Source organism: Hemiscyllium ocellatum, chromosome 37 (assembly GCF_020745735.1).
Source record: "Hemiscyllium ocellatum isolate sHemOce1 chromosome 37, sHemOce1.pat.X.cur, whole genome shotgun sequence".
In the NCBI taxonomy this organism is placed as follows: Eukaryota; Metazoa; Chordata; class Chondrichthyes; order Orectolobiformes; family Hemiscylliidae; genus Hemiscyllium; species Hemiscyllium ocellatum.
The window spans coordinates 23462988-23483099 of record NC_083437.1 but is presented as its reverse complement, the minus strand read 5'-3'; the positions used below and the strand labels follow the sequence as shown (position 1 = coordinate 23483099).

Here is a 20112-nt window from a genome sequence, read left to right as displayed (position 1 = left end):
TACTCAGTAGGAGGGAGGCTCTTTGGAGTTGGAAGATGTTGAATAAAGCAGACCTGGTTTAAATATATAAAAAGTCTGTAAGGCAGTGGAATAAACAATAGTAATCCTATGCAAATTTTAGGAATCCAGGCCCGTGTTTCCTGTGACTGCATGTTTCCTATCCTTGACATAGTACTGAAATTAAGTTGTCAACTGACATCCAATGTAAACTATCTGTCCTCATCCTTCACTAACTGTCTGTGACCATTGGTATAACTTGTCACCACCCTTTCCCTCCAACTTCTCCTCCCATTGCATGGGACCATGAAGTAAATCTAGGATGCTACTTTAAATTGCAAGCATAACGTAAATATGATCAACTAAGGTTTATTTTTGGGACGAATATCAACAAGTGCTACTTCACACAGAGTGGAATTGAAAAGAAGCTCTTGGAAGCAATTAAGAGACAACTGGACATTGTAATGACCAAAGGGTGGTCAGGATAGGTACACACATTAAGATGAGCTGAGCAACTGTCCTCATCTGTAATGATTACGTGAATTATTTATACAGAAAGACATAGGGTTCATATAAGCATCTACTGCCCTCCCCCAAGTCGAAGACTGCATTGTTGAGGCATGTGAGGGCCAGTGCCATAGAGGGACATGTTTCCAGGGCATGTTGTTACACTGTACAAAACATTCTTGACTTGATGTGTAAGTACTATGTAAGTACAGACCACGCATTGTAGCAGCTGGAACCCTCAGTCTTAATTGCAGTGAACTGTGACTTGCTGCTTCCCACTCCCAGCTAGCATTTTTTAGCTGCTTCAGGATTGGGGACTGGTTAAAAAACGCAACATCTGTCTGATCATCTGTTGTGTTGTCTCAGCCATGAATTCTGGCTCGTTCCACTTGGAGCTTCATTTCCCTTTTATAATTTTGAAGCTGTAACACGAACATCACTCAGACTTCCTCCAAGGTGTGTGTCTCTCTCCTTTCCAGATATGTAATCTGCCTGCATATCTGCTCTTGCACTCTTCCTCTGCCTATCTCTGTTGCTGTGTCTCTCCCTTTGCCTGTTTCAATCTTTAGACAAAATTTAGCTGAAGAATCTGTTTTAATCTAAGGCCGAGACAGTAGCTTTGTATGGGCTGCACGGTAGCACAGTGGTTAGCGCTGCTGCCTCACAGCACCAGAGACCTGGGTTCAATTCCCGTTTCAGGCGACTGACTGTGTGGAGTTTGCACATTCTCCCTGTGTCTGTGTGGGTTTCCTCCGGGTGCTCTGGTTCCCTCCCACAGTCCAATAATGTGCAGGTTAGGTAAATTGGCCATGCTAAATTGTCCATAGTGTTAGGTGAAGGGGTAAATGTAGGGGAATGGGTCTAGGTGGGTGCGCTTCGGTGGGTCGGTATGGACTTGTTGGGCCAAAGGGCCTGTTTCCACACTGTAAGTAATCTAATCTAAAGCTGTGGTAGGCTTGTCAGGTATTAATGGAAAACTTGAATTAAATGTGATTCTTGGGGTTTAGGTTCAAAATTTTACAGGATCCTGAAAAACACTTACTTTTATGAATCCGTGCAAAAATAATTCTTCCATGGTATTGAATTCAACAGCCAGCTCCTGCTTTCAGGCCATGTTGGTAGATTATGGACCTCACAACCAGTTCTATTTATTATTGGTACCAGGTGTCTTGTCTGCAGATTTTCCAAGTGTTTTGCTGCTTTTTTTTGATAAATCTAAGTTACCTAGGCAAAGAATGAGCTAACTGAAGAATTTGACATTTTCCCAGATATTGGGCCAAATGTTTAATGGGATTATGCCATCACAGACAGAGAGTAAACAGTTAGTTACTGTGTCTGTCTCCATCCAGGGTAACCCAGGCATGATGCTGAAAGCAAAATAAAGATTAAGTTGCCCCCTCTCTCACTATACTAAAATTTCTGAGAGTCTCACTTCTATATCAGGTCACATCATCAAATTGATACAGGTTGTACTGGTATGTTGCGCAGATGGGAACAGAAAATTGCAAAAGGACACTGATTAAGTCAATAGGTCAAATTTCAGACATGGAGTCCAAGGTATCCAATGGTCCAATGGTGAGGTCATCCATTTTGTATTGTGGGTAAACCTAGACCGTCCTTGTATATGTAGCAGAAATGAAGGTCATTGATGCAGAAGCCAAAGTCTCCCAAGTTATTAGATGTTCCATGGACACACAAACATCAGAAGGCAATGGTTAACTGTAGAAAATGACAGACCAACAGACACTGAGGTCAACTTTTTATATGTCTTCCTTCTGATTTATTTTCCAACTTCTGACTATTGCCAGAGTTATTTTATAACTTGACTCATTGTGTTAGTCCATGCATGTTCCATAAACTTTACTGTTTTATCAACATATCTGATGCTGGTGGTCTAGGAAGTTAGCTGAAAATGCTAGTGTTTAGACTTAACAAGACATGGAATGTGCACTATTATGGCTACACTACTGATAAGTAACATGAACAAACGAGTTATACTAAATTTTAGATGCAACGTAATCTATGTGTTGTTTAATATCTTGATTGTGATCTCTGTGAAGATTGTCATTCTCAGCAAAGTTTGGTGACCTTTTTAACTTGAATAGCTTAAAACAAAAATAGTTATTTATCCACTTTATTTTTAAACATGAGAGGCTAAATACTTCATCAATAGTAGGAGACTCAGATTTGTGGAGGGGCAAAGGTTGTTCATTTATACAAGTCACTAAATGTTGGTGAACAAATATAAAAAGTAACCAAAACGGCTAATGAAATGTTGGCAGTTAGGGTTTGGATTACAAGGACGTCTGGAAGTGATGCTGTGCTCATCCGGAATCCTGGTCAGACTCCACTCGGAACACTCTATTCCATTTTCGGCATTACATATTAGGGAAAATACATTGGTCTTGGAGGGAGTACAGCACAGATTGACTTGAAAATACTGGAACTCAAAAGGTTGAATTGTGAAGGCTGGTGTTCCCTTGAGATTGTGGGATGGTCTAACTGATACGTTTAAAATACTAAAGATCTGATGGGATACATACAGAAAGACAACTTTCTGTAGTAGGGAAATTGCAGGATAAAAGGACATCTTAAATTTAGAGCTTGTCATTTAGGAGAGAAAATATTTTTCATTGAAGAGGTTGTGGAAAGCTTGTCCCTTCTCTCTCAAAAACCTGTGAATACTGGGTCAACCAAAATATTCAAAATGGAGATAGCTAGAGTTTTGTTCAGAGGGAATTTGAGGGTAAATAGATAGTTCAACCATGATCTGATTGAATAGCCTTGTGGGGATAAATGGGTCATTTCTTTTCCATGTTCTTAGCATAATGATAATATTTAGAAACTGTCAGCTCTCCCATTATACATTTCTCTCAACCAATCCAAATACAATGAGCTTTGATCCCATCCCAATGTCAGGACAGCATTCCCGAATATTCAAAGAAAAAAAAATTGGCATTTATAAAGTACTATTCACACCAGTTAATTAGTTCATTGTGATGTTGGTTGATGGATAAATATTGACCAGCACTTCTGGCAAAACTTCCCTGTTCTTCTTCAAGTAAGTGTCATGGAATCTTTCATATCAAGTATATATAGTGGTGGGTTCCACATCATATGAAAGGTGTGAACACATTGGAGAGAGCAGAAACAATTTAAAGGAGAATGGTTCAAGGAATTAGAAACTTCAGTAATGAGGATAGATTAAGTTGGGATAGTTCTTCTAGGAGAGAAGAGAGCTAAAAGGAAGTTTTAATGAGGTTTTCAAAATCACGAACAGGCTGGATTGTGTAGACAGGGAGAAGTTCTTCCCATTTATAAAACGAACATACCAAGATTTAAGGGCTGAGATTTAAAGTGACATGCAAAAATGTAAGGGTGATTGGAAAAACAATGTGTTTTCATTGAGTGAGTAATTTGGGTATGGAACACATGGCCTGGAAGTATGTTGGAGGCAGGTTCAACTGAGGCATTCAAGAGAGCATTCAATGATTGATTTGATTGAAATAGTGTGTAGGGATATGAGGAAAGAGTAGGAGATTGTCTTGCTGCCTAGTGCCAATGAGAAATAGCAACAGTAATGGACCATTCAGCCCAACAAGCCTGCTCTGCCATTCAATCGAATCATGGCTGATAATGCTCATTTAACAAGCCGGTGCAGGAATGATGGGCTAAATGGCCTCTCCTACCATAATAATTCTGTGATTCTGAATCTGACATAGCACACAAGGCCTTGTGTCTGAAATATCAGAATGCAGGCCAAATCTAAAACTATAGGTCAGTAGATTTAGTTTCACAAAAGCTCGGGAGTGAGCTGCTCCACCTGGGTGTTCAATTTGTTTTTCCACACTTCACTATCAAACTGATTGTGGGTGTGGATCATGGATCATTGAAATTTGAGATCTAAATTCCTTTGGCCCACTGTGCAGAGGGAAGCTGTATTTATCATGTCACACTACACATAACCCCCAGGGGTCCCATTGCGAGGGGTTGCTGGAAAAACAGATTAGTCGCGATGGAACCAAACTTTCCTAACTGGTTCATTTTTAAATTAATTCAAAGCAGAACTGAAAATTGAGACATTGATTTAAATGATTCTATGCAAACTCAAATATCTGATTTCTTTGGGCATGTTTCACTGATTTTATAGTTTGAGGTTGAGAGGTCTGGGCATAGTGAAAGCTGATCCTGTTAGGTGGTTCCACTAGGAAAAAAACCTGTCAGAATTCGGAATAAATTTGAGTGGTATGTACATTTTTTCAAATGTTGAACATATAATGCTGGAAGCAATCAACCAGGGTGGCAGCTTTGTGGGGAGAGAAACAGTATTAATGGATGAGATTTTGACACTTCCAAAATCTTACAACGTAATAATGTACACACACACAACAAACTCAATGACCTCTCAACAAAGAAAAAAATACTGGTGAAATGAAAGCAGCAATGGCTCTTGCAGCTGATCCTGAGCTTCAGGCTTTTTTGTGGATTTTTTTATAGTTAATATATAGCAGAAGCAAAAATTTTTATTTTGAATCATTTTTTAAAATTTTTACAGTCCAAAACAAAAATACACAAAGAAACAAAAACGTAAAGAAAAGATTTCTTTCCACACTCGGTTTGTGGGAGAGGCCTCCACGTGTTTGTCATGTTTTGATCTGAAGAATCTTGTGGGAAAGGCCTGTCCATGTGTTTGTTTGAAGATTCCGGAGAGCAATTGTTTGCTGTTTATATATAGAATTTGGAACATTACAGTGCAGTACAGGCCCTTCAGCCCTCGACCTGTGAAACCAATCTGAAGACCATCTAAATATTCCATTCTCGTCCATATGCCTATCTAATGAGCATTTAAATGCCCTTCGTGAGTCTACTACTATTGCAAGCAGTACATTCCACACCCTTACTACTCTCTGAGTAAAGAAACTACCTCTGACATCTGTCCTATATTTATCACCCCTCAATTTCAAGCTATCTGGAAATTTGAAAGCTGGACAGTGGACTTGAGAAGGCTTTGATAGAGTTTCGGCTAAGTGTTTGTTTTTTTAAAAATTTGAAATATTTAATTCTTTCTATCTTGCGCATGCTTAAGATAAAAATCTGTGGATGAGGAAGAGTAATAATTCTTAATATATAAGGTGCCTTTAAGAGCTTTTTAGGCTTAATGTCACTTAGGGCATTCAAGAGACAGTGTGTGACAGCTGGTAGATTTAGAGAAGTGGTCACACAGCAGGATCAGTCAAATGGATGGATGACTGTCAGGAAAGGTACAAAGACAGTTCGGAAGCCTCCTGTGTATATTCCTCTCTCAGATATTCCATTTCAGGTACTGTTGAAAGGGTATAGTGACTGAGAAGAAAATAGAAGTGACAGATCTTGGGCATTAAGAATGAATCTTAAATTGAGTGGGATTCTTACGATTTAGTAGAATAATTGTTATAGGGGATTCTCCTGCCAGGGGCACAGATAAGAGATTCTGCAGGAGTGAGTGTAAATCTAGGATAATATGTTGCCTTCTTGGTGCCAGGGTTAGGGATGTCTCAAAATAGTTGAAGCATATTGTCAAAGAGAAGAGTGAAAAGCCAGAAGTTGCAGTCCATGTTAGTAGGAACAACATAGTCAGGGAAAGGGTTAAGGCTTTGCAGAGTAAATATAAGAGATTCGGTAGAAGGTTAAAAAGCAGAACTCAAAGGTAGTAATCTCTGCTTTACTCCTGATGCCATGTTCTAGTGAGAGTAGGAATAAGATAGGGCAGATAAATCAATGGCTGAAAGAATGGTACAATGTACAAGGATTCAGATTTTTGGATCATTGGGATTTCTTCTGGGGTAGTAAAGATCTGTTCAAAAAGGATGGGTTTCACCTGAATTGGAAAGGGACCAATATCCTGATGGGAAGATTCGTTAGTTCTGTTTCAGGAGTCTTTAAAGTAATGGGCAGTGGAGTCCTAAGTAGCAGTAAAGTTAGAAAGACAGATGAAGTTGAGTCTGAATCAGAGAAGAGCAACTTAATTAGAAAAGGCAGACAAGAGCAAGTCAGAAAATGAGGTAACTGAAGAATTAAACTATTTATTTCAATGCAGGCGGATTAACTCAAAGCATGTTTGGGAACGTGGAACTGGGATGTCATTGCTTTTACAGAAAATTGGCTGAGGGAAGGAGAGGACTGGCAGCTCAATGTTCCAGGTTTTAAATACTATAGAAAAGATGGAAAGGCAGGCAAGCAAGGAGGGAGGTTGGCATTTTTGATTAAGGAAAACATTAGTACTGTAATTAGAGAAGATATATCTGAGGGATCATCCAGTGAAACTATATGGGTAGAAATTAGAAATAAGAAATAAGAAATTAGAAATAAGAAATAAGAAATTAGAAATAAGAAAGGATTGTACTATAGGCTCCCCCAATAGTCAGAAGGAAGTTGAGGAGAAAATATAGAATCATAGAATCCCTACAGTGTGGAAACAGGGTCTTTGGCCCAACAAGTCCACACCGACCCTCCAGAGAGTAACCCACCCAGACCTATTGCCCCTACCCTATATTTACCCCTGACTAATGCACCTAACCTACAGACCCTGAACACTATGGGACAATTTAACATGGCCAATTCACCTAATCTGCACGTCTTTGGATTGCGGGAGGAAACCAGAGCACCCGGAGGAAACCCACGCAGACACGGGGAGAATGTGCAAACTCCACACAGACAGTCGCCCAAGGCTGGAATTGAACTTGGGTCCCTGGTGCTGTGGGCCATCGTGCCACTCCATATGTAGAGAGATCTATGTAAGAATGGTAGGATTTTAATTTTCCAAACATAGACAGAGATTGCTATAGTGTTAAAGGCGTAGGTGATGTCGAATTTGTTAAATGTGTTTAAGAAAAGTTTTTTTATCAATATGTAAATGTATCTACTAGAGGAGCAAACTTGATCTTCTTTGGGAAATAAGGCAGGGCAAGTGACTGCAGTGTTAGTCGGGGAACACTTTGGCAACCTCCTTCTCAGTGGGATGTTGCTGCTGGGACACTTTGCACACAGGCACCCAGCTCACAGATTGTCCCAGGCTGCATCTCAGGGCTGCATGCTCACTGTCTTAGTGCTTGCTCACTTTGAGCCTACCTGGATGCTGACAGCATCCCTACCTTGCCTTCTGGCATAGTCACAAAGTGAAACAACTTGTCAGAATGATCAGTCAAGCAGTTAGATAACACCATGCTACATCACTCTCAAATCTGCACCAAGTGCCAGAAGTCTAGGCAGCAAACACATTGCCTCTGCTTTGACCAAATGTCTGAAGTAAAAGGGGAGAAGACCAATCACGTCATGGGAGCCACCCTTCAGTTCCTGGGTCCAGGCAGAGTAAGCCAAAGGCAGCCTCCAATATCAGTTGAGAGCTTGAGTATGGTCATTTGACTGCTCAGGACAGTCAGGGTCAGGACCCTCTTCCATGGGGGGCTTGAGGAACCAAATGTCAGGTACTCCGCACCACCTGTTTTAGCTCTTTCTGCCTGGGAGGTATCACTGAGGTGAAATATTGCATACTTTAGGTGTTTTTGATGGGATGATGAGCAATGTTTGTAATTCCTAATTGCCTGAGTTGGGTGAACTCAGGGCATTTGAATCAAGTGCATTCATATGGTCTGACATCATGTGGAAACTAGACTGGTAAAAATGGCACATTTCTTTTCCGAAAGGAAGTGAATAAACCAAATGGATTTTTATGACCATCAATGGTAGTTTTATGCATGGAACGGTTCCCAGGAAGACAGTCGCTTTCAATTCCAGATAGTATTTAATTCAAATTCCACCAGCTGCCATAGCTGGATTTGAATCCATGCCACCAGGGCATTAGCTTGGTCCTTTGGATTACAAGCTCAGTCTCATTACCACTAAACCACAGTCTTCCCTCATTATTGCTGACAAAACAGTAACAACACTTCATAAGCACTTCAGCTGGAAAGCACTTTGAACCATCATAAGTAGGTGAAAAGCATTAAATATACACAGTTTGTTTGTTCACCCAGGAAAAGATTGATTTGTTTTGCACCAACCCTTCACAATGGGACCCCAAGGGTATCTTCTGTGCAGTAACATAATAAATTTACCCTCTACAAACCAGTCAAAATAATTGAGGTCTCAAATTTTGACAATCCATGGTCTAAACCTATAATCAGTTTGTGAAGTGTGAAAAATAAATTGAGCACAAAGCAGACCTGCTTCACTCCCTGACTTTTGTAAAACCTAACCAAAGTCCATGATATGGACTTGCAGCTTTAGTTTCAGACTGAATTCCAGTATTTCGTGATTATATCATACACATACAGATACAATTATCTCTCACACATCTCCTTTACCAAGGTCCTTCCTGTATGCACTTCTACATCACATACCTTGCCTCACACACATGTATATACACGTTATTGCTTCAAGTTTACTGATAGCTGCTTCTCCTGGATTTGTTCCCTTGCAGAGATTATCCGGGCTAAAAAACTGCGGGCAATGGACATCACAGCAAACAGCTTTCGCTTGTTGTGGCCTAAGCTGCTGAGCAGTGACTCCGATTATTATTTGATTGAGTACTCTTCGCTCACTGAGCCTCAAAGGAAATCCTGGAAAACTGTCACTGGAGATGAAACAAGTGTTGTTCTGAGACAGCTACTTCCAGAGACCACATACGAAGTGAAACTTACTCCCATAAACAACAACAACTATAACAAACCACTCATGACAAAGGTAACTACACTAGAAGGTGAGTTCTGATTGTGCTTGGTGTAACCTGACACATCTGAAAATCAGAGAGTTGTAATTTCCAGTACATTACCTTTGGTTCCATTCCTTTATTCCTCTCTCATTTCTTCATTCTCCTGTCCCCCTAGCAGAAAGGTTAGCAATGGTTTCTGCAGTAGCAATGCCAAATTATACAAGTTTATAGTGGCAAACAGTTCATTTGACCCAAGCTAATGGTTTGTGGTCCACTTGACCCTCCACCCACCTTTGTTTATTAACCCTAACTTCTATTCTTCCTCTTGTAATTATCCAATTCCCATTTAAATACATCTGTTTTATTTGCCTCACCTACACCTTACTGGAGCACATTTCCACGTAAAGAAATTTCTCCTAAGTTTAATTTTGGATTTATTCATAACTTTGTTACCCTTGCGATCCCTAATTTCTGAATCCCCTCCAAGTAAAACATCTTCTCCATCTACCTTTCTGAACACCTTCAACAGTTATGAAGTCAATCAAGTCTCTCTCTCCCAGAGAATGCAACCCTGGCCTATTCAGTCTTTCCTGATAGTCATTACTTCAAGGTCTGGTATTAACCTTGTACATTTTTTCTTGCACCTTCTCCAATACTTTCTATAAAAAATGTGACAAGAATAGTGCATATGGAACATCAAGTGCAATCTAACCTATGTAATATATGTTTAATCTGACTTGTCTGCATTTCCATTCAATTCCTCTTGCTGGAAGCCCCTTTGCTTAATGTGCTTCTATTTTTAAATGGTCTTATTGACGTATGTCACTCCTTCTAGGGATATCTGTATCCCTACCTCTAGATGCTTAGTCTTCTGCAAAATTGGGACAGGGTATTCACAAATGACTGTAAAGTACAAGAAACTGGGCTCTCTCTAATAGATCAACCCACTTCCTCACTATTGTTCCCTGTAAAAGCACATGGATGGCTATGCAGCAGCCTGGATGGTACCAGGTTGGCCACACACACACATTTTTCCTTCAAGAAAGCATGCCAAAACAGTTAAAGGTACACAGATTTAAATGAACAGGCCAAGGCATATCAAAATAAAATTGATGGGGGATATTGCTTCTCAATAAGCCCCTTAAGACCCTCCCTCCAGAAACTCCTGTGAGCTTCCTGTCTTTGTCAGTAGGAATCAGCTGAGTATTTGACAGAAGCTGTTTACTGCATTTGAAAAGTGTGTTCAGGGCCAAAATAGCCTTGAGAACTGGAACCGTGAAGTTTTTGAAGGCAGCTCAGTTTGGGCAAGGTTGTGACCCGAATGCCCAAGGCTTCTAGCAATGAGATGTCACTGTGACAAGCCTGGGATTAGACAAATAAAGTGTTAGATCTATCTCTGTACATGAACACTGAAAGAGCTGTATGCAGATTCAAATGAAGGGAACCAAATATTCTGAGTTTATTTACACACTATTTTGCAGTAGACAGGTATCTACTATTGTAAATACAGTGGTACTTTGCTGTACAAAGACAATATAATTTCCAATAACTGAAAGCAGATGGTACCTGTTTATTTTGGTCACTGTTTGTCACAATCCGGCCTGAAAAGGACCAACAGGATACATTTGATCATCCTGTTATAGTCCATTTTGTTTTTCCCATTTGCTTACGATAATACAAATCCTTTCTTCCAAATCACAATGTATGTTTCTAGTGGTCAGTACAATTCAGCTATTCAGTAGCTGCTCTGTATAAATGAAAGACAATTAGTTCAATTGTAACAGTTTTAATCCAGGTAATAGAATTAACACAGGCTGTCAAGAACCTGAGGCCAAGTCAATAGCTACTTTTAAAAGCAAATTACTGCAGATGCTGGAATCTGAAACCAAAAGAGAAAATGCTGGAAAATCTCAGCAGGTCTGGCAGAATCTGTAAAGAGAGAAAAGAGCTGACGTTTTGAGTCTAACTGACCATTTGTCAAAGCTACTTTTATATTGGTTTTGTACACAAAGTACCATCTGCTTCTATTGCAATGGACTATTGTTGCAGATCCATTAGTGCAACCTTTGTATCAAGATTGACAGCATAGAAGCAGGTCATTTGAACAGCTATCTGGGCCAATGAGCTGCTTCCTACATGGCTTCATCTCACCTTATCAAATTGCCTTCATGTATTATCCAGTTTCCTATTGATGTATCTTTGCTATTCCCACCAATCATTTTATGTGGTCACAAGTTCCACATTCTCACTGGCTCTTCAGTAAATGTGTGTGTTTATCCTTAATTCCCTAATAGGTTTATAAGTGTTTTATATATTTACCTTAGAGCACTTAGTTTAGGATTTGTTAAAACCCCTCCTCTTCATGTCCAATTTATAAAATGCCTTCATAAATTTGAAGACCTCTATCGGGATACATAACAAAATCAGTAGTGTTTATGGAAAGAGAAAAACAGAGTTAAAGTCCAATATCTCTCTTGTTCAGAGCTTATTTTAAAAGATCTGTATTAGAGTTCATTTTGTACTGTGTTTGATTTTATCAGTACCAAGAGGCTAACCAGTAGCACAGTACCAGTTTAGGAACCAAAAGAGCAAAAATGCACATCTAAGACCATATAATTAACATAAATAATTAATTTAACAACAGGCATCAGACATCTGATGGACTGATCAGTCAGTTGGATATATGGGCAATTAGCTAACTTGTTCCTTGTAACTGTAATCCATTGTAAACAGCTCAGGAGAGCTTGCACAGTGGTAGTGTCCCTATATCTGGATTCAGGTCCCACATGACCAAACCAGGTATCAAAATATATTCATACAGGTTGATTAAACATATCAATGAGCGTTTACTCGTAATTATATTTATCAGGAGTTTCAAAGCAGGTAACCACTTACATTTCAATGAAGTCAAACCACTTACTACTGTGAATCTGGATACATAAATGAGCACTTTGAAAGAACTAATTTATTATTATGAATAATTGTGCTAGATGTCATAAAGTTATGAGCATGCCTGCAGCTGTTTAATTGTACAAAATGAACTCAGGAATTATTTTGTTTCTTGTGACTCCAGATGAGAGCAGTCCACAGAGAATTGTAATCTCTGAGTCACGACCGAGGAGTTTTCAGGTCAGTTGGGCTCCAACTCCACCTGGTGTTGCTGCCTATGAGGTTCTGTATGGGATCCTGCCAGGGGGTGAACCCAGGTTACTCAACATCGACAGTAGCCAGAATACCACCATTGTCAACAACTTGGAGCCCAACACCACCTACTTGGTGACTGTCTCAGCCGTATACCATTCCGGCAGGAAGAAAGCATTATCAGCCAAAGCCTGCACTCAGGACGGTAAGAAGTTCAGCCACGGCAGCCCAGACAATTTGTGAGGCTGTGTGTGATAATATTGTTTACATTCTACAGCTCTCTGGCTCTATTTGACCCATGGCCTGGGCAGAATTTTCATTCACAAGAGGAAACCAGAAGGTAAGGCCTATAGTTTCCTGAACCTGGCTGACATGCCAGTCTGAAAATGTGTTGCTGGAAAAACGCAGCAGGTCAGGCAGCATCCAAGGAGCAGGAGAGTCGACGTTTCGGGCATGAGCCTTTCTTCAGGAATCTGAAGACATGCCAGTCTTCCAGGCATTTTTCGGTGAGGCCTGTTCTGGCGAAGGGGACTGACTGTACCTATAAGCGATGAGTCTATTGAAAGGTCTACTAAGACCATTTTAGAGAGCCCAATTGGAGTGTTTCAGTTGGTATCCTAGCACTCTGTTATAACATAGTCTAGTCATGGAAGATGCCTCTTGGTGGCAAGGAAAAGATAAGTGTGTGGTGGAGATTGTGGTGTTTGTTGGGGATAGAAATGGCAATGCTCCATTCTTTTGGGAGGTTCCCCACTCTGACCCACCATAGCCCACAAGGAAACTGGCCGTTCATGGGAGGAGTTACCGCTTTATGATGTCACCAGGTAGCAGGGTCCTATTGGATGCGCTTCTGCCATCTCCTCCAACCTGAGGCACCCTTTCTCCATACTCCTTGCATCAGCAACTCCCATTTCTGTGAGGACTGCCATTGTGTTTTTGCTGGAGGGGCTTCCAACAGCATTCCTGCATATAGTCCTCAGCATTAACCAGATACTAGCAAGTACCAATAGCCACTAATTAGCCAGCTAACTTTTTTAAAAAACTCACCAGACGTGACATGGGTTGGCATCAAAAATTTCACTCAACATTGGGTTCTGATCCTACAATGAAAATTCTATTTCAGGTCACTCATATCTCAACTATGTAGGTCACTCAGCCAAACACAAACTCTGTTCTATCATCTCACATTCATTTTCAGAATGTTTGAATCAAGGTTTAAGGTATTTCTAGGAAGTGTCAGAGGCTGTGAACTTATCACAACTGCCCATTTGTCCCTTGATTGACTCTACCTGGTAGTTACACAGATCATTCCAGGAAGGTGTGACTCAATGTATCCACTGTTTCTCCCACATCAACCTGTTTGATGGCCAATTGCAAAGATCAAGTTGCCATAGTCCTAGAGTACCAAAGGGTTGTACTCTCATTAGAGAGAAACGACTAGTGATAGTTTAACTTGGGGGTCACCATGTCTCAGATGAGGGGCAAGGATGAGAAGGTGGGACCTTTTATGGTGATCTCAGCTGGGTCAGTAATCTAAAGATCTCAAACTCCATCCTAACTCAGATCACTTAAAGTTTGACATGTTATACTCCCAATTGGGAAATTGCACTGATTCTATTCCTGGAGTAGCAACAAAAGTTAATGATTTAATCAAAGTACTTAATGTCCTGTATTTACTTGTCTATTGGAATCAACTTAACAGGATACACTGAGCTGGTCCTTGTACTTAACAAAAATTCTTATTTAATTACAAAGTTAATTTGAATTACACGTAACAGCCTGTGAACCATCAAGACATGACTCTAGTAGTTGAAACTTGACCTTTCTTTGTTTAAAACTCTTCATCATGATTTGGTTGTGAGCATGAGAGGTATAATTAGTAAGTTTGCAGCTGACACCAAAATTGGAGGTGTAGTGGACAGCGAAGAAGATTACCTCAGATTACAACAGGATCTTGATCAGATGGGCCAATGAGTTAAGAAATGGCAGAGGGAGTTTAATTCAGATAAATGTGAGGTGCTGCATTTTGGGAAAGCACATCTTAGCAGGTCTTGCACATTTAATGGTAAAGTCCAAGGGAGTGTTGCTGAAAAAAGAGACCTTGGAGTGCAGGTTCATAGCTCCTTGAAAGTGGAGTCGCGGTAGATAGGATAATGAAGAAGGTGTTTGGTATGCTTTCCTTTATTGGTCAGAGTATTGAGTACAGGAGTTGGGAGGTCATATTGTGGCTGTACAGGACATTGGTTCAGTCACTGTTGGAATATTGCATGCAATTCTGGTCTCCTTCCTATTGGAAGAATGTTGTGAAACTTGAAAGGATTCAGAAAAGATTTACAAAGATGTTGCCAGGGTTGAAGGATTTGAGCTATAGGAAGAGGCTGGGGCTGTTTTCCCTGAAGCGTCGGAGGCTGAGGGGTGACCTTATAGAGATTTACAAAATTATGAGGAGCATGGATAGGATAAATAGACAAAGTCTTTTCCCTGGGGTGGGGGAGTCCAGAACTAGAGGGCATAAGCTTATGGTGAAAGAGACCTGTGGTACGTGTATGGAATGAGCTGTTAGACGAAGTGGTGGAGGCTGGTACAATTACAACATTTAAAAGGCATTTGGATGGGTATTTGAATAGGGAGGGTTTGGAGGGATATGGGCCAGGTGCTGGCAGGTGGGACTAGATTGGGTTGGGATATCTGATCGGCATGGACGGGTTGGACCAAAGGGTCTGTTTCCATGCTGTACATCTCTATGACTTTATGACTCTATGACATGCATACTGACATGGAGAAACAAAAAAAACCTAATTTTATGAGTGGAAGCATCTTGAACTAGATCAATAGCACGAGTCCACAAGATTTGCTGAGCTTATCTTTGTGGTTGCAGAGAATTTCTGTTCTTCATTCTCTTTTTTCCAGTTCTTTTAATTTCTTTGAAGGAGACTCAGTTTACAGCAACCAGTGCTGCAGAATGGGAGATACACAGCTTGTTCTTCCAGAAGTCTGAAGGCATCTCACTGTTTTGTTCACACCTGCAAGCTACTCAGGAACCAATTGCAGTTATCATCGGACTGATGACCTTTGACACCCACGACTTGTCACAGTTGTACAAACCAATCAGCTATTTTTTTGCTGGTCAAATCTCACTTGCTTACATACCCTAGTGCAAAGCCATTTATAAATAGATTGCCCAATTGTTTGAACAAGGCAGCAGTATAAACACCACACATAACGAGTTTCAGTAGTTTTGATTAGATTAGATTACATTACAGTGTGGAAACAGGCCCTTCGGCCCAACAAGTCCACACCGACCCGCCGAAGCGCAACCCACCCATTCCCCCAAATTTACCCCTTACCTAACACTACGGGCAATTTAGTATGGCCAATTCACCTGACCTGCACATCTTTGGACTGTGAGAGGAAACTGGAGCACCCGGAGGAAACCCACGCAGACACGGGGAGAACGTGCAAACTCCACACAGTCAGTCGCCTGAGGCGGGAATTGAACCCAGGTCTCAGGCGCTGTGAGGCAGCAGTGCTAACCACTGTGCCACCGTGCCACCCACTAATTGTTTTTAATTGTGCAGTAATTCCTTCCATAATTCTTCATTTTAAAAGTAATTTTTCCATTTCAATTCCCAACCAAAAATACAGAAAATAAAATGATAGTTTTTTTCTCACATGCTACTCCATGTAACCTATTAACTTAATATTAGTTCAGACACTTCAATGCCTTTAAAAATGTAATGTTTATCTAAAATAACTAGCAGTAATATATATCTGTTGGATTCATCTAGTATAATCTATGTTACAAAGGATTATAAGAATTGCCACATCAAGTGAAATACCTTACTGAAAGCAAAATACTTTTAGTGGAACAATCTGTACCATAATCTGGCCACTCTCTTGTCCGCACACCAACATAACAAACAAGAGCAGAACAATTATTTACCACTGGGTGTGAATCACTAATCTGAGGTATTTTCCCTAATTGAAGGTAATTTTTGTCCTCTGTTTTTAATCTGAACAGTGAATTTCCAAGTCAACCACCTGAAGCTAACTGACATTAGCCCCACCAGTGTCATAGCCTCATGGGACCCTGCCAAAGGAAGAGTGCTCAACTACAGAGTGCGCTGCACTCGTCATCGAAGAAGCCCCTCTGTGAGAAACATCCCGGCACAGGTTCAAAGTGTGCTCTTAACAGATCTTATTCCTGGCACTGACAACCGGATTTGTGTGAAAGCAGTCTACAAAAATGGTACAGGGCAAGGCTTGTGCAGGACGGTACACACACCTCAGCAACAAGGTAGGTAACTGAATCAAGCAAGGGCTACCACGCCTGGCCATTTAGCCAGGTGAATTGTATTTATGAGTGCATACATGCAAATAAATTATGTTGCAATAGCATCCAATAATAATTATATTTAGTGCATTAAGATTGTCCTTTTTATCACTTAGAGTTGCTAGTCATTAGATAATTTGCACATCTCATCATAACTTTAGATTAATTGGAGATTGCTGCATATAGAGAATGAATGTCAACATTCAGGCAGCAAGCTATGGAGGAGGCTATAATTCCAAGCTGACTGCTCCTCTTCTATGGCTACATTTGTGTCCAGTCATCCTTGAGACAAAACACGTGGTGTCCACCAACACTCTCAGTGCCTTTAAAGAGAGGTGGGCAATACAGGGTGGATTGCCTTATTTCACTCTCCAGCAATGGCAATTTTTTACACAGAGTGATTCGTGTGTGGAATGAACTTCCACATGAATTGGTGGATGCAGTTACAGTTACAATGTAAAAAAAGACATTTAGGTAAGTACATGAATGAGAACGTTTGGAGGCGTATGGACCGAGTGCAGGCAGATGGGACTAGTTTAGTTTGGGATTATGGTCAGCATGTACTGATAGGACCAAAAAGTCTGTATGACTTTATAACTCCATTTTGATTTTGTTCCCTCTCTCTTTCCTTTACCTTTTCCTCACTTTTAGTGTAATTGTATTGCCCTGACAGACTTTGCTTGTAAAGTAATTGATTCAGAAACATAGGCGATTTAGTGGTGGAAGGTAAAGGAAAGAAAAAGTGTAGGGAATGAACAGCAACTTGTCCTTCTCTAATTAAACACCTCCTAAATGCAACAAAGCCTAACCATAAAATCTGGTCCCCTGCTTTTAATGCAAACGCTATTCACATCCCACTACAGCAACATAAAGCTAGTCTCAGTGATGGTTACCAAGAGAACCATCACTGATTACAATAAATGACCCATATGGTCATCAATGCTGTTTTTGGAAAGGAAATCTTCCGTTCTTACCTGAACCCTCAGAAATATGGTTGACCAATAATTGCACTCTGATATGGCCAAGCAAGCCACTCAGTTCAAAGGTGAGTAAGAATGGACAAGAGTACTGGCTGTGAAATTAAACCATAAAATAATTAAAATAGCTCCAAATTATGAATGAACCCCTGCCAAACAGTACCGTTGCCCTCAATGCTTTGTCATGATTTGGATGTCAGTTTAATTGCAGCCTAATAATAGCACTCAGGTAAAAGGATTTCCCACAGGAATGCCTGAACATTTTTAAGAGTATATTCCATATCAGATAACCAGACTGATTCAAGATTTGCCTGATAGTTAAGTTCACAAGCAGCTAATGTCAGCTTGTCCATTGTTTCAATGTACTGAATACTTATAGTAAGACTGCATTAGAACTCTAAGCAGAGCAACAGCATACATTCCAGGGGCATTTGATCTGTAGCTGAATATTGTATTGTCAGTCAGAGCACTGGGGGATGGTTATTGATGGGGCAGTATTACAGAGACTCAGGATTGCTAATGGACAAGTTGGGATTATACAGGGATTTATCTTCCTATGAGAGATTGGGTATTGGAATCAAGAGTATTGATGGATTGATTTCAAAGACTGACATTATTAGGTTAGTTTGGGTTCTAGGGGAGCTGCCATCAAAATTAAACTTGGGATACTTGAAACATAATGGAAGGATGGGTTTTAATGGAAGAATTAGCGGAATATATTAACCGACTTTGGGTGTGTTATAGTACTTGAAGGAGACATGCATCGATGGGCTATCAGGTACCAGAGGGACAGACTATGATTGATAAGCTTGCATAAATGAGGAACAAGTGGCAATGAGTTGGGTACTGGAAACAGATAAGTGACTTGGTGTACCGGGCGCTACACTGTGATCAGTAAATTATAAAAACTAAACACAAGCATTGATAGGTGAGAGGACACCACTGGGACATTCTGTTATAGATACTAAAGGAATGAATACAAATGAATAAGTTAGAGTAGTACAGGGAAAAGCAGCAATGGTTAAGTTTAATGTAAGAGGGTGGTATTTGAATTTGAATAGCTTTTGTTGATCCTTAAGTTAGATTTTCTTGCAAAATGTAAGATTTTAACCGCTGAAAATGTGTTGCTGGAAAAGTGCAGCAGGTCAGGCAGCATCCAAAGAGCAGGAGAATTGACGTTTCGAGCATGAGCCCTTCTTCAGGAATAGAGCTTCTTCAAGGAAGGCATCCTTGCAAGAGGATTCGCAGTAGGTTAAAATCTTCTAGGAGCAAGTGAGGACCTCAGATGCTGGAGATCAGAGCTGAAAATGTGTTGCTGGAAAAGCGCAGCAGGTCAGGCAGCATCCAAGGAGGAGAATCGACATTTCGGGCATGAGTCCTGAAGAAGGGCTCATTCCCGAAACATCGCTTCTCCTGCTCCTTGGATGCTGCCTGACCTGCTGTGCTTTTTCAGTAAGATTTTAACCATCTATTGTAACTATTGTCTGCTTTCCTCTTTCAGATTCCTTATCTCTCGGGACAGAATCTGCCAAATCATTCTGCACTCAAGAGGACCCTTGCTGGTAAAATGATGAATAAATCTTTAAGACAATAGAAGCCATAAAACAACAGGAGGACTCACCACAACCAGACATTAGCTGGGATTAATAATAAACTTTCTGCAATTTACTTGTAGTGTTGAATAACACTCAATCAGGGGATGGTCACTCTGCATCAGTATTGCACAAGCAGCTGAACTGTGTAGACTCCCAGTAATTCATTGTGCTGAGAATCCAACTTCTCAAAACACTCAACCCTCCCCATTTTAAGTCCGGTGATCCTTCACATTCTTGGTGTTGGAGTTTGATGAGAATTTGGTTGATAATAAGAGTGTTGGATCATTTTCTGCTTCCCATTCTTGTTGGATACAGCTGAGATCCATGCTGATATGACACTCTTAAGATACTATTCCACTTTGATACATCAAATTGCAAAAATCTGGTTCACAGGCAATCCTGTAACACACCTTTGGCACAAGTGTGGTTGAGCTGTTTCTATGATGTTTTCAGTACTAATGCCAAAGGTGTAATATAGTTCTGTTATTGCAGGATTTATTCTGAGAAACATCTCAAGAGGCAGTGTCACAGCCATACCAGTCCAAAGCACTTTTACTTATTTTTAATAAACATGTTTGAAAAGAAGTTGGCCTCCTCAACCACAAAAAATGTTTGCTGTTTGAAAATGAATGATTTTGCTTGCTAGGTCAATGGGCAAAATAAGGTATCCAGGGTAGATTCTGATCCTTCCAGAATGTCACAGGTTTGAATCCTATTCTGCAGCGAGTTAGCTCATCTCAAACAAGCTGCAAAGCAACTAAAATGTTAACCAGGATTCCTCCTTTTGATTACCATCTCAGTGCTTATGTGAATGTGTGGTTAAGAATCAATAACAAAATCTGAGAAACAGACAAAATGTAAGATCTTAGATTG

The 20112-nt window shown here is 40.3% G+C and overlaps 1 protein-coding gene across 1 annotated transcript in view; it reads left to right on the top strand.

Moving 5' to 3' along the window:
* vwa1 (von Willebrand factor A domain containing 1) overlaps window positions 1–19824 on the top strand; it is a 44727-nt gene extending 24903 nt beyond the window's left edge. Inside the window, exons 3-6 of the mRNA XM_060852248.1 lie at window positions 8963–9241; window positions 12267–12539; window positions 16356–16631; window positions 19146–19824. Coding sequence (XP_060708231.1) covers window positions 8963–9241; window positions 12267–12539; window positions 16356–16631; window positions 19146–19210 — 893 coding nt within the window. The 3' untranslated portion in view covers window positions 19211–19824. The remainder of the gene's footprint in view (window positions 1–8962; window positions 9242–12266; window positions 12540–16355; window positions 16632–19145) is intronic.
* The last annotated feature ends 288 nt before the right edge of the window (window positions 19825–20112 follow it).